This window comes from Phaethon lepturus, unplaced genomic scaffold (genome assembly GCF_000687285.1).
Source record: "Phaethon lepturus isolate BGI_N335 unplaced genomic scaffold, ASM68728v1 scaffold1382, whole genome shotgun sequence".
In the NCBI taxonomy this organism is placed as follows: Eukaryota; Metazoa; Chordata; class Aves; order Phaethontiformes; family Phaethontidae; genus Phaethon; species Phaethon lepturus.
In genome coordinates, this window is record NW_010523864.1 from 239,407 (window position 1) to 253,321 (window position 13,915).

A 13,915-nucleotide genomic window follows, 5' to 3' on the forward strand; every position below is an offset into this window, starting at 1 on the left:
TCCCCCCCCCCCCCCCACGCCCCAGTGACTTCTTTTTTTCCAAGGAATCGCTTTTTTTGATGTTTCTAGCCAAAGAGTTTGGACTGTCTTCTCTGATCGCCGTCCCTCAGTTTCTTTTTTTCTTGATCCCAGTTTCTTTGTCCAGACGCCTACTTTGGGAACTACTCAACCTCTTCCTGTTGGTGAAAGGAGAAAATAGAGATCAGAGCAGAACCTGACGTCAGGAGTGCTTTTCAGCAATTGCAGTTTAACAGAAGAGAACTGCAGACATGTTCTGTTAACTTTGCCCTTTTTTGTCTTCCTCATTTTGGTATTTTTCTCTGTGTGTCTGCCATTTTAAATTTAGATGAGATGCATTTGATGCATAGTGACTGCCAGAACAAAATTCACAGTGTAAATGCAGGAGGCAAATTTGTTTATACCAATAGAAGTAAATGCTCTCCAAATGGCTGTCAGACAAGTAATAACTTTGATCTTCTTATATCTTACTCTTGATATATACTGACTCTTCGAAGGGAAGAAATTCTTCAGCTTTTTCTTTTTTCCTTTTTTTTTTTTTTTTATGTTTTGGGCCTCCTCATTTGTCTTATTTAGTAATCACAGTTGTGTATGCACCTACTTTTGCCTCTATACTGTCTTTTTCAGTTTAAAACACTTAGTTTTCCTTTCTCTTGTTAGCAAGAGTAACCAGTGTTCTGGTATGAGTAAGGCAACAGTTTGGCATTTGGGCCAAAATTGAGCTTCTGGTTTTAAGAGCACTAAAATCTTTCAGTCTGACACTCAACTTCTCATCTTCAGATAAGATCAGGAGATAGTACATCATGTTGCTTTGCTCAGTTGCTGATTTCTTAAGACTTTTGTTACAGGAGCAGAATCGGATTAGCAGGTGAAGAAACACAATTCTTGAGTGCAGACACTAAATGCACAGGAGTGGTAGATTCAGATGTAGAAGCCGTACGTGTGTAGAAGCTGGAACTATGTACAACTGAACAGCTTCTCACGCCTTCTGTAGTTTTCTTGTGGGCCAGATGTTGCTCACTTCTGAACAGAGGAAAAGTAAAAACTTTCCAAGCGTGAAGCTGAAATTTCAAACCCTCTGCCTTTAAAAGTGGGAAGGAAGAAAGGGTTTCTCATGTAGCCCTCTCACTTTTTCTCATAATTATAATTAAAAGTATGTATTCATTGTTTTATTCTGCTTTCAAGTAATTTCCCTCTCAAAGCCAACAGAAATTCTTTTATATTTCTTTTCTGTGTTTTCACTGCACTCACAGCTTTCCCAGTTACATTCCACCAGCAACTATTATTCATTTATAATTCATCTTTTTGATCTTTTTTACATTAAAGCAATAGAGCTCATAATATTTAATGTTAGACAGTCCTACTAGATTTCTGTCATTCACGTGTTACTCTCCTGAAAACTGTTGGTATGTTTTGCAAAGTATTGGAATACCAAATTCATTTAAAGTAAACTCATGGTAAAAATGAGCCACCTAATTCTGTGGGGGAAAAGGCCGTATTCAGTGCTGAGAAGTCTGCAATTAATGGATTCCAGCATATGGGATTTCACTGGCCATCTTGCACCACTGCTCTTTCCCACACTGGAACATTTAAACTCCAGGAGTTGCATTGGATAGGAGGAATGCAATTCCTGAATTTGGCTCTTTTGGGACAGGGTGATGTGTGTTCACCTGCCTTACGAATCATTATTAAGATGTAGTAGCTTCTGTTACTGAAGCCATCTGCCAGTGTCAACCAGGGGAATAATATACAGGTATGCTTTTAATGAAAGAATTTCAGTATCTCTGGGGGATTCCCCCCCCTCCCCCCATTTATTTTCTATTAAAGGAATGATGAATACAGCAAAGAAATTTCCCCCTTGCCCTCCCTGGATGGTCTGTCATGGCTGTGCAGGTGGAACTGTGCTCATGTGTGATCTCTCCAAGTAAAGATGACTTCTCTCTCTCTTCACAGAAGCAAGTACAGAAAGGTATCTACTTGCTATAAAACCTTTTTTCCTCCTTATATCTTAGAAGGTTCGTGTCCCTTACAGGAGTTTAGTGAGGAAAGAATTCCACATGGTCGTGTCTGTTTAAATCCTGCCTGTAGTTACAGGTTTCTACAGACTGCAGTACAAAAATCTAAGTGTCAGTAGAAGACAAAAAGATAATTCACTTTCATCTCGAGAACAAAGCTCAACAGAAGGACTTTTTTCAACTTTTTTAAGTCATGAAACATTTATCTTAGAGTCAGGTTATATTATGCTGGCAAGAATATCGTCTGTCAGCATTTCTGCTATAAACTCCTGTTTTTAGTGTTTTTTGGGAGAGCCTTAGAGGTTCACTTTGAACAGATTTAGCATATGAGGTCTTGGCCTAGAAATATACTTTTCTTCCCAATTAAGAAAAATGAATGTGACTGCATGTTCAGTGCAAAAGATGTATTAATGCTGTGCTCAGGTGAAAGTTCAGGTGCAGAAAAAGGAGATAATTCAGGAGTGTCCCAGAGCAAGGTTACTTTAGTTTTTTCCATATTTTTGATAGCAAGTGTTACTAACTCTGAAGTGAAAGGAAGGCTGGTTTGTGATGAAAAGCATGGTGTTAGGCTTAGCTGGCAGGCAGAGCTCTATTTCTAGTTTCTGTTACCTACCAGCTTTAGAAAAATGCTGTTTCTCAAGTTTTTAATGTTTCACAGTATGAAGGTTGTTATATAAGGTCATGCATTTTAAAGAGATTCAAAATTATCTTTCATTTCTTTAGGAAGATGTAGTGAATAAAATAATAAAAAAAAAGAGCTGTCTCTGAGAAAGGGAGATCACCATAATAGCAAAGAGTCCAACAGCTGATATACTTTAACTTCGGTGTACATACCTGCCTCTGTGAATCCTTGTTTAATAAGGTGCACAAATGACTGTTGCAAGTTAATTTTATTCCCTAAATACAGGATTACAACACACCTGAGTAATGCCCTGGCCTTACCCTTGGTCTAACCTCAAGAAACAGTCTTCTCCGCATGGTGTTTTTCCCACAGGATCTATTCCAAGCGAGGAGAACAGAAGCAAACTCAGTGCTGAAGGTTCTGTGCTTGAGCTTATGGAGTAAAACCTGCGGTGACAGATGGTAAAATAGTTTTCCAAATTTGTTCACTGCCTACTGTACAGATACTGTATGTCATGTGCTCGTAAAGGCCTCTCGGAGAGTAGCAGGGAGATGGATGCGGTTTTGCCTTGCTTTGCGTGGTGCCCTCTGGATGAGACAGGATGGGGCAGATGGAGAAGAGAGCGGCTCTAGCTGCGAGCAGCTGGGCTGGCCTTGCGGGGGACGCACGCAGGCTTCATGTGATGCAGGAAATTGCTGAAGTGAGTTATTGCATGCTGGGCTGAAAGGAGATACTAAAAGAAAGGAGCCGTCCTGTGATGGTAGAGGGGGTAGCTGTTTTTAGACTCTTTCCTCCTATTTTTGTGTTTACCTGTCATATCCCATGAAAATGAGTTTTCTCTATTTTAAAAATTACCTTGTTATAGCTTGTGCTCTGATAAAGAGATCCAAATCCCTTTTGATGTTTCCAGTTCAAGGCAACAATGCAGGCAATTCCCCTGCAGTGTGGAGTGACTGCAGAGCCCACGGTTCTGCTGGATATGTCACACGTTTCCTTCGGAGCTTGCTAGTGCCTCGCTGATGTGAAGCGCAGGTAAACCGAGCAGACAGACCATGTCCTGAATAAGGCAAGGATTTGAGTAGGAGTCACGCTTTTAATTTTGCACCTTGTGGTAAAAAGGAGAGCCCTTGGCCATGTTCAGCAAGGGAGACTGAGAGAAAGGTTAGTCCTTCCCCAATGCGGCAGTAGCCAGTAATCATGCTACACTTGCCATGAGGCTTGCTTTAGGAAAAGTTTAAGCTTAGTGAAGTGAGCTTCCTAAGCATTAGATTCTTTGACTTACTGGAAAAGATTCACCTGTGTAAGATCAGAAGTTTCATTCAAGATACATTTAATTCCCCCAAATAAAATGAAACATTTCATGAAAAACTGTTGGGAGGTTTTGTTTGTATTTAATAAACAGAATGAGGGGAACAGTTCCACTGTTGAATGCTTCGTGGGTTGAACACCTCTTAGTTCTGTCCCTCTGAATGAACATATTCCTTTGAGTTAATTTCTAAATGAACCAAGAAATGGCAAATACCTCTTATCTAAACACTGTTTAGATAAATTTCATACTTGGATGTTGTTATCTAAAAGCTCATATTATATAAAACTAATAAAGATAATTACATATTGCACCTAGTATATTACACCCAGCTTGATCGAATGGATTTGTTATCTTGGTTTTTGAACTTGGCAAAGTAAGATAGCAGGGCATTCACAATCCAGAAAAATAATGAAAACAGCAGAGTTTTTTAAATGATCCTCAGCAGTTTTTGGCTGTGTGCTTTCTCTGGAGGTGCTTCAATTATGGCTTATTAGGTTTGGGTGTTTTTTTTTGTTGTTGCTGCTAAACTGGTAATTAAAATAAGTGTAGGAAGATTCAACTGCTGTGTTACATAGTTAATGGCTGAACTTAATTCTACTGATGCAAAGAAGCTGTAGTATATTAATTATGATTGTCTTCAGCCTGTCTTGCCTTGCCCTAGTATTTGTATATCTATATGGACACAATAGGGAGGATTTACAGCAGAATTTCACTATTGATTCTGAAATCTCGGGCTTTTATCCTGTGAAAGTAAGAACAAAAAATAATTTGAATTTAGGTTCCTGGTTTAACTACTTTTGCAACAGGATTACTGTTCACAGATCCATAGTTCCAAAGGTCAGGCTGCTTTTCTAAAATACTGGATTGCCTTTTAAAAAAAGAAATGTTTTCTCTTTCTGAAGTTTTTTTAGATAGCTCCAGTCCAAGGCAGGCAATTAATGTCTGTGTTCACTGGAAGCTGAGAGGTTGATAGGCTCCGTAACATAATGCCATGGTGTTTCTAACTGCTGATTCTAATGTTAATTCCTGGGTTTCAAACTGGAAAATTATATGTGTGTGTGCATGTGTGAATAATTATTTAAAAAAAAAAAAAAACCAAACAAAAAAACCCAACAAAAAACACCAATGCAGAACACTTCATATTTTATTTTCTTTGAATGTTGCTATTATCTGTGTATTTTCTGCAGAGGAAGAATATACAGTTATTAATGTAATTGGGCAGTAGCTCAAGGAGTGAATAGAGCTGAGATTTCTGCCATTAATATTTCAATCAAGACCTGGTGACTCAGTTAACAATAATAATGTATTCTCCATAATTTCCTGCCCTTCATACTGCTAGAGTGTCATATGCAAGGAGACTGCATAGACCCCATGGGTTAAATGTGGAAAAATGTGCCTTTTTACAGCTTGCAGAGTTCTGCTCTGATATTTTGTTGTTTCTCCTGCTCTGGATTTGTGATAGTGTTATCTCTGTCAGTGGGGTAATGGTCAGTGAGACCTTGAAGGTAGCAGCAAAGAGCGTAATTTTCCCTAACTGGCAACTCCCCTAACATTAAGACAAACTCCTTTTTCCTGTTGCTCTTTTCCTTGTGATACGAGTCCCAGCTGTTTGTCCCTGTTCATCTCGAACCTTAAAGAAACTCCATTAAATGGCAGATGCATTCAGCTGGTCCCTGGATGGCAAGAAGCTGTTAGAAAGCCGAGGACCAATTTGCAAGGCGCCCCAGTGAAATTCCCCTGCAGAAGAGATGCTCCAAACTTCACTCCAAGGGAGATTAAGCCTGGAATGCGGACATCCTGTCCAGTTCCACATTGAATGAAGCAGCGGTCCTGGTGGTGTTATGGTATATTATTTTCTAATTAAAGACTGAAAAGCAGAATGCATGTGCAAAAGAGTTATCGTTAACTTACTGCTGAGCTCTTGATGTCAAAAGCTCAGTGCTGTTGTAACATGAGCTCTGATCCAGAGAATATTCATTACTGTTTGATTTTGCTGGGATATTACACCTTAAATAGTAAGCTTTCTAGTTTTGTTTTTATGGCATCTATGTCTGCAAAACTCAGATTTCCTGCTGTTGGTAAAGAAAACACTAGCTGTGCATTGAATAAAAATGAAGTGGCACTTTGGAAATTAAGTTTCAGCAACAGTATTGAGAAACACTTTACAGAACCATTGCCTTTGTGGTGGTGGTGGTATTATTATTACTATTATTATCATCATCAAATAGTTTATACTGAATTGACTTACAGAAGGGAAATCAGAAAGTTCACATTCTTTTTGTGGCATGGCATCCACGTGGGTTGTTTTGGGCTTTTTGTGTTTTATTTTTTTCTGTATTTGTGGAAAGGTTACTGTGTATATATTGGTATTTGAGAGTGTCTGAGAGTAAATACACACAGGTAAAAACACCCTGCTGAGCAACGGCAGTTATTTTATAAGGGCTACTTTTTACACGCAAAACATGCCCCAACATTTGGTTTGTTACCATGGGCTAGGTACAATTGCTAGGCCACAAGATAGGTTTTATGTCCTTGAAATTTTTTCTTGCTAGACTGCTCATATGTGTTTGGTTATCTTTGTCTCCTACTATGTTACCTTTATTAAATTTAATTTATCTGTCATATCTTGGGGAATTTTCTGTAATCACATTTCTATTCCAACTGTGGATTTATTATTGATAATAATTATTTAAATTTTCTTTTTATCAGGATTTATTGGTGCATATTTTATGTTTTAGAAATCATGTAAATATACAGGTTTTTGGGATGGGTTATTTTTTAGCACTTTTTTCCTATGTAAGTCTGTTGAAAACTGTGGAGGACTTGAGAACTGCACTCTGGCAACCTTACTATGCTTAGAGTGGATGGTGTGCTTGCTCTTTAAAGATAGTGGATTGCTTGTAATAGTCTGGAGACCTTTTTTTTTTTTTTCATCTTGCAATCCTTCCATAGGAAAAATACTAATTTCTTAGTCTGGTCTCAATAGTATATGTGGCCTTGAAGCAGAGGCTAGTTTAAGATAGAAAGGTAAATGAAAAATACAGTAAGATACAAAAGGGTGCTTGCCAAAGTAGCCTGCTGCTCTTTTTTGGTGACTTTTTTTTGAACAAAAGGAATTCTGTGAAGCACTAAATGCTGGGCTTTATCAGAGATTTGTATTCTAAAGCCATATGAACAAGACTGGAAAGAGTATCCTTGGTCTCCAAGGTCAGGCAAAAGATCACAGGCAGGAGAAGGCCATATATTTCCAGACTTTTCAAGCAGCTTCCTAGAATTAATAATAATTTTTTATCCCTACTACTTGAAGTGGAGGGGAGCTTTTGTATCTCACTGTTTGAGAACTGTCTTCTAATTTCCAACTGAAATTTATCTGCAGATAATGAATACCCATATGTTCCTGTGTCAACACTGCTCTTCAGCTTCAATAGCTCTTTTCCCTCTTCGCTCTTAACCCCTGAGATATTTACAGCAGCAACCTAATCCCTTTTAACTGCTGTTTTGTTGGACTGAGTTCTCCTAAATGGCTCACAGATGTCATATGAACTACAGAGTATTATTGAGTAGTGTCCCTCCAGAATTACTTTCTGGTCAAACCTCATTAACTACTTTCCTGAAAGGACTTGTTGCAAACAGTAAGAATATACTGATAAAGCATGATACAAATGTAGGAGGTTTTGTCAGTGAAAAAGAGAATTCAAATACCTTATGTCAGGGTAGGAGGGATTTTTAAATTTTTTTTTTCAGATTGAGAAATAAAAACAGAGATAGACTAATGGTATTGTAAACCCTAAAAGCATGACACAGGTATGATTAACCCGTGTTCCCACGGCTCCCGAGAGATTGGTTCAAGCTGGAATAATTACAAAGGAGGACTACGAGGATTAGTAGAGGAATTTCAGATCTTGGTTTGAGTTTTTTTCATCTTTCCAGAAAATGCAACGAACTACCAATTCCAGTGTCAATAAAATGTTTTCTTAGAGTGAAAACTTGTTCTTCAGGATATGATTACACTGTTCAAAGCTGGGTTTCACTTTTAATAGAAAGTATTTGTGTTACTGTTACCCATGAAGCCAGTGGTTTTTATGAAACAGAGAAGTGCACCTATTTTTAATACCTCTGTCTTCACGTCTTGAATACTTCAGGTTTTTAGCAGGAGATACTGTGGTTGGATGCCTCCTGCACTGGGAGAGCAAGTCAGATATCAGTGATGACATCTGACATATATTACTGCACTATGTAGGTCACTTACGGCCTAATGCGGAAGATGACAAAAGATAATTAATTTTGATTTCATGCTTGTGATTCCTTAAGGAAGACTTTAATGGTGTGTGTGGAATATCGAGAGACACGTACTGAACCACTGCTGAAGAGCAGTCTTTTTGGAAGCAATGATTACACCTTCTCATTCAAACGTTCCAGCAAGGGAGATGGCTTTTTTTTTTTGGTGTTACCTGCATGCACTCTTTCTGCTAGCTATTATGTGAAGTAAGGTTATATATCCTTAATAATTGTGAGAAATGTGATCCTCTTCTAGCAACCAGGAGCTGTTTTTTTAGCACAAAAAGTGCCTTGGTTTGCACACAGCCATAAATTCAAGGTCTTTCTATTTACAAGGGTATAGAATAATTTATATAGCTATAACTTATTTAATTGCCTTCTTTTTATGTTTAATTCCTAGGGTCTCCGTGTTTACACATTCTGTGGTCACCTGCATTCCTGTACTCATGCTACATTTAACATGAAGGTAAGTTCTGCGGTTCTGCGTATGAATTTCTTTTTTTTTTTTTTAATTGTTCCTTGCTCTGGCAAATACTGTCATGCACTTTGGTGAAATAGATACCTCCGTGGCTGAATTCAGTGTTGGTAATGACTTCTAGAGCAGTTCAGTGTGGCACACGCCTGTTAGCCAGAGCAGAGTCCCAGAGACTGTTATAATAAAGCTGCCCCCTCCTTGCACCTACCTCCTTTCTTCTTTGATCAGTGCATGATATCTAAGCCATTCTCCTTTGTCATGATGATTTAGTTACTTTACGTAAATGAAATTTGCTGTTAGTTTTTTTTCCTGGATGGTTAATTCTATAGTTATTGTCTGAAAACAATAATTTTGATTGGGAATGATGACAGACTGTGATCTGAATGCCTGTTAGCCTTGGAAGGGAAGCAATTTTTCCAAAATGTTTCTTTGGGTTGACAAGAAATATTCTGAAATGATCAAAACATTTGTGATGTATGGTTCCTCTAGCTTCCCTGGCCACACTGTGCTTTGAAAGTGATGCGGAAGTGGTGAGGCATGTGCTGGTTTCTGCTACCACTTGCACTCTTTTCTCTCGGGGACTGTCTTTCCTGAAAAATACCTTACTGGTGTTCCTGCTCCCTGTGCTCTCACTGCCTCTTTCATTACAAGCAGAGCGCAAGGTACGAAGTTTTACTGTAGGAGATCCTGAATTGTTCAGTATCAGCTACTGCTTTAACAACTGCGTATGTCAACCCTATGTGTTTACATGGCAAACTCGAGGGGTTAATGTAGCAGAAAGTGTGGGATAAGCTCATGTGAAGGAGAGGAATAGGAATTCCCAAGGCATCTCAATTCTTTCTTGGCTGCGTGCATGTATCTGTATATTTGACAGGCACAACCTGCCTCCCAGTATTTTGAAACACTGTGGTATAGAACAAAGAATATTTAACAGTGGTAAGAATTGTGAGGGAAATACTATGGCAATACTATATCACTGTCTTTAACGGGAGTATTTACAAAGAGCCTCATGCTCTAATGTGACCGATAATGATTAACAGGAAGCTGAAAGACTGTGTGCTGATAATCTTTCAGATAAGCATGTTATTTTGATAAAGAATATTATAGTTGGCATTAAACTCTAGACTAAAATCATTGGCTGACATTCTCAATGATTGAATTAGTAAAAATGGATACATCTAGTGCAGCATTGATTAAACTGAGTGAGGAATATAATTTCAGAAGCTGCAATTGCAGTTATATAAATTAACTCTGTATGTGCTGCAAAACTACTGAAAAGACTAAGTAGTTGGTCCCGAGTTGTACAAGTTGCAGTTGTCACATTGGTTGGCTAGCAAAGCAAGTACTATATTTCAACTAAATATAGCACCAGAGAACTGTTTTCTTACCCTCTAGTGCTTGCCCACGAAGAAAATTAAATATTCCACTCTAAGCAAGCTGATTAAGGTGTTTTGAATGACAATTTTTTTGTTAAAAGATGCACATTTTATGAAGAGAAAAGGTTTTATAGAAACATCAGTATTTTCAACAATACTTTCATGGGAAAGATTTTGGACATTGATCATAGACTGGACAAAGGTGCAACATCACGTCCAGAGTGGCCAACAGAAAGTCTAATGCATAGACCTGGTCAAAGAAGCTTTGTAGCCAAGCAAAGATTTGTTGGAAAAGTCTGGTTTCTTAAGTCTGAAATGGCAAAACTGAAGGCTGATTGCTGACAGAATTGTACCTGGATTATTTTTTTTAAATATTTTTTTTTTAGATGCTAATGTCACAGGTCTGCAGATCACATGTTTTATCAGAAGTCTTGTCTATAGGGTGACACTCTGAGGGTGCAGTGCTATAATGGTGAAGGATTCCAAGAGATTCACTCCTTTTTCCGCTTAGGATATAGGTCAGTTTAAGTAGGATTCTAAGTTACTTTATTGGGCTTGTGATAGTCACGTCTCAGGCAGCTCCCAAAGGAGTTTTGAAACAACATGAAATTCTAATTACACAATGTCCTGTAGAGAAAATACAAGAACCAATTTTCCAGTTGGATCAGAGAGCCAGCCAGGGAGCGTGTCCAAAAATTAAAGGATATTTTAGGGGAAGAGTATTGTATGAGGAGGAAGGAAAATAAGAATAATGCATTTATACAAATTGAATAAATCCTCATTAAACTCTGTGAAACTGATTAAATCTGAGTTATTTACTATATCATGCTTCTGAAACTGTAGTTAATAGATTTTTGTTAAGTGGGCAACATTTACAGCCAGAACTCTTAATAGTGCTCGGATTCCAGAATTAGCCATTTTTCTATGGAACATAACTGCCAGTTTGGCACCTGAACATGGCCATTTGTTGAAGGCTGCCTTGCTGGGACACGAGCTCTGTGGAGAACCTGGCGGGTAGTCACATTGCCCTGGTAGAAACTTCTGCAGTTGTGGTTATGTCGGGACTTAAAAGAACACTTTCAGCAGTGTACCAGTTCTGCCATTTTCCAAGTTGCTTCTCTGCCTGTGGAAAGTTTGGGAAAATTTGAGCAAAATCCATATAGCTTTTGAATTGAAGATGTAGAAAAATGCGTCTTTCCTCCTAAAAGTTAATGTTACCATCCCTTTTACCCCCGTGTCCCCAAAACACAACTAACTTCGTAGAGAAAAATGTTTCAGATGTTTCTTTTCCACCCAGGGCTAAGCCTTTGAGTAGTGACATGTGCTTGTGAGGGTGATTTTGTAGAGGCTACTGTGTGTGCTCTAATTCTCTTCAAAGGCTCTGATTGCAGTAGGAGATATGTGTGAACGTACCTTACCTGGGACAGCAAAGATACCCACTCTAGGGAAACCCAAGTGAGACTGTACCTGAGAGGCAAAGTAATTTCCCCAGTTTTTCAATGTAACCAGGATTTGAGTTGACCCCATTTAATTGTTGGATTCCATATGACTGCACAAATGTAGGCTCATGGTGGGCAAAAGCCGGTGGAGGGAGCCCCGTTGCTACCAAAGTTCCTACATCTAGACGTCAAGGCAGGGCTGTCCAAGTCAACCCTGGCCCTCGTCTTCTGTCTTGTGGATAATTAATGGAGAGGACATTATGCATCTGTATAACTCATGCAAAGATGAAAAATCAAACCACTAACATTTTTACATTAGTACATGTTTTTGATCAACAACTAGGGGAAAACAATGCCATTTCATACAGCAGAATTCATACAAGGGTTGATCTGTTCTTGAATGCTGGCATCTAATGTAAAATCTAAGTATGGCCTAAATAGCATTTGAAGTATGTTTTGTACGTACTTTGCACAGCATTTTCCCAGCTTGGCAAATCACCTGTGCTAATGAAGTATAAAGACTATAGATGCTTGGTTGAATCATTATGAATTTAAAGTATAACAAAATTTGTTCCCTTATGTGTGTGTATATGTGTGTTTGTGTTCAAATAAGTGTATATTTATCATTCACCTGTGTTTGTCTGTCTCTGCAATGCTGTGTTTGTATGATGTCTGCAGGTTAAAAACTCATTACAGAAGTTACCGAGTTCCCTTAAAACAGAAAAGTATTTTGGAATTACATTTTACATTAGGAAAATCTAAAAGACTATTAAAAATATGCTTGATAGCAACCCAATTCTACCTCCCCAAGCCAAAATGTAAACAGCATTTAGGTCATTCTGCCATTGATTTACTGAAGGACAAATAATGTCAGACAGTTTTTAAACAAAAACAAAATTTCAATTTTGTTTACCTCTTCAGCAGTCCAGTCGGATGTCAGCTACCATTTAGCTGGGCCAATAATATTGATATTTGATGTCAGTTCTTATTCATTGCTGCACCCAAATAATGCAAAAGTCAGATCTTTCAGATGTTTCTGTGGATGGCCGGATAAAGCCAGGGATGTCTGACTGCATCTAACAGACGCAAACAAGAAAAGAACAGAATACAAAATCAAAAAAGCTATCTGCTCTTATTGTTATTTATGTATTCAAAGTGTTCACCTCTTTGCATAAACTCAAAGCCAGTTACGTACAAAGGTTACCTAGTAATATCAAACGTGTTCAATTATACATGCAAAAGGGCTAATAGGTTCTTCCTCTAGTTTATTTCTGTCTCCGTGCATAAGAAATATAATTACAGAACTGAATTACATTTTAAATACATATTTTAGTATCATTAGTTAACCATTTTCAGACCATTGAATGTTGTTAGAAGTTAAAAAATAAATCTCTTCTGTCTCTGTGTCATGGCAAAGAACAAAATCTGCATCAAAATACCCTCATTTTACTTATTGGCAAAAAGCTCTCTCTGATAATAGTGAAACTCTTTGAAAGTTGTGCTAGAAGCCACTTCCACATCCATTCTCTGAAATATTCATGTTATTCCCTAGTTTTGGAAGTAATTTTCCTGGAATGCTCTCTTCCCTTGGCCAGGCATACTGTTTAATCACTTCCCATCATCTCTGATGATACTGTTACTCACAGAACCCTACCGTTAGCATGTACGTGCTTGTTTTACGCATTAGGTGTAGACCAGCCAAGATGTTCTGAAACCACTCTAGAAGAATCGCATAGATCCATCTTTATGTTGATCAGTTTAAATATTCTCACTATCTGAGTCTGATATCAGAGTCTTAATGTAGAAGGCTGGATAAGTAAGTAAGAATATGTCTAGCAGATATCCTAGAAGTAAAAAAAGTCCTCCAGCTCTTTCTGTGAGGAAGCTCCAATATGTATGGACTTAGCTGACCGTGTTCAGAAGGCCAAGGAAATTCATGATCCATTGGTTTGTATGGGGGTGGCTGTCCCAAGGTGCTGTATTCCTGTGTCCTTGAGAAAAGAGACAGTCTCTTAATAAAGGCACTTCAATGGGACCGAAAAAAATCTGAGCCTTATTTTTAAATGTCACACCTTGTTTGTGTCATTCAGTTTCCCATCACCATTTCCAGTTTCTTACCAGAGATCATTGGCAAAGAAAAACTTAGTAATAGCTGTCATACACCTCGATAAGTCAATGGCAGAGAAAAATCCTTTTTTTCTTTCACACATAGCAGATGATGGTGACCGAGAAACCTTTAGTGTCAGTGTTTAAATGCAGCGACTGCTGCTAGAGTTTACCTCTGTACTTCTAAATGTAGTTCCTTCACTGTCTTAGTTTGGAAGAAATTTGGCTTCCTGGAATAGTTTTGGATCATTTCCCAGCTATAATTTCTTCGGGGGGG

The 13,915-nt window shown here is 38.2% G+C and overlaps 1 protein-coding gene across 1 annotated transcript in view; it reads left to right on the forward strand.

Moving 5' to 3' along the window:
* The window catches only part of LOC104617020 (sperm-associated antigen 16 protein-like), a gene marked incomplete at both ends in the record, with an annotated part of 347,595 nt that overhangs the window by 212,798 nt on the left and 120,882 nt on the right, over positions 1–13,915 (forward strand). Inside the window, one exon of the mRNA XM_010282229.1 lies at positions 8,643–8,708. Within this exon, the coding sequence (XP_010280531.1) occupies positions 8,643–8,708 (66 nt within the window). The remainder of the gene's footprint in view (positions 1–8,642; positions 8,709–13,915) is intronic.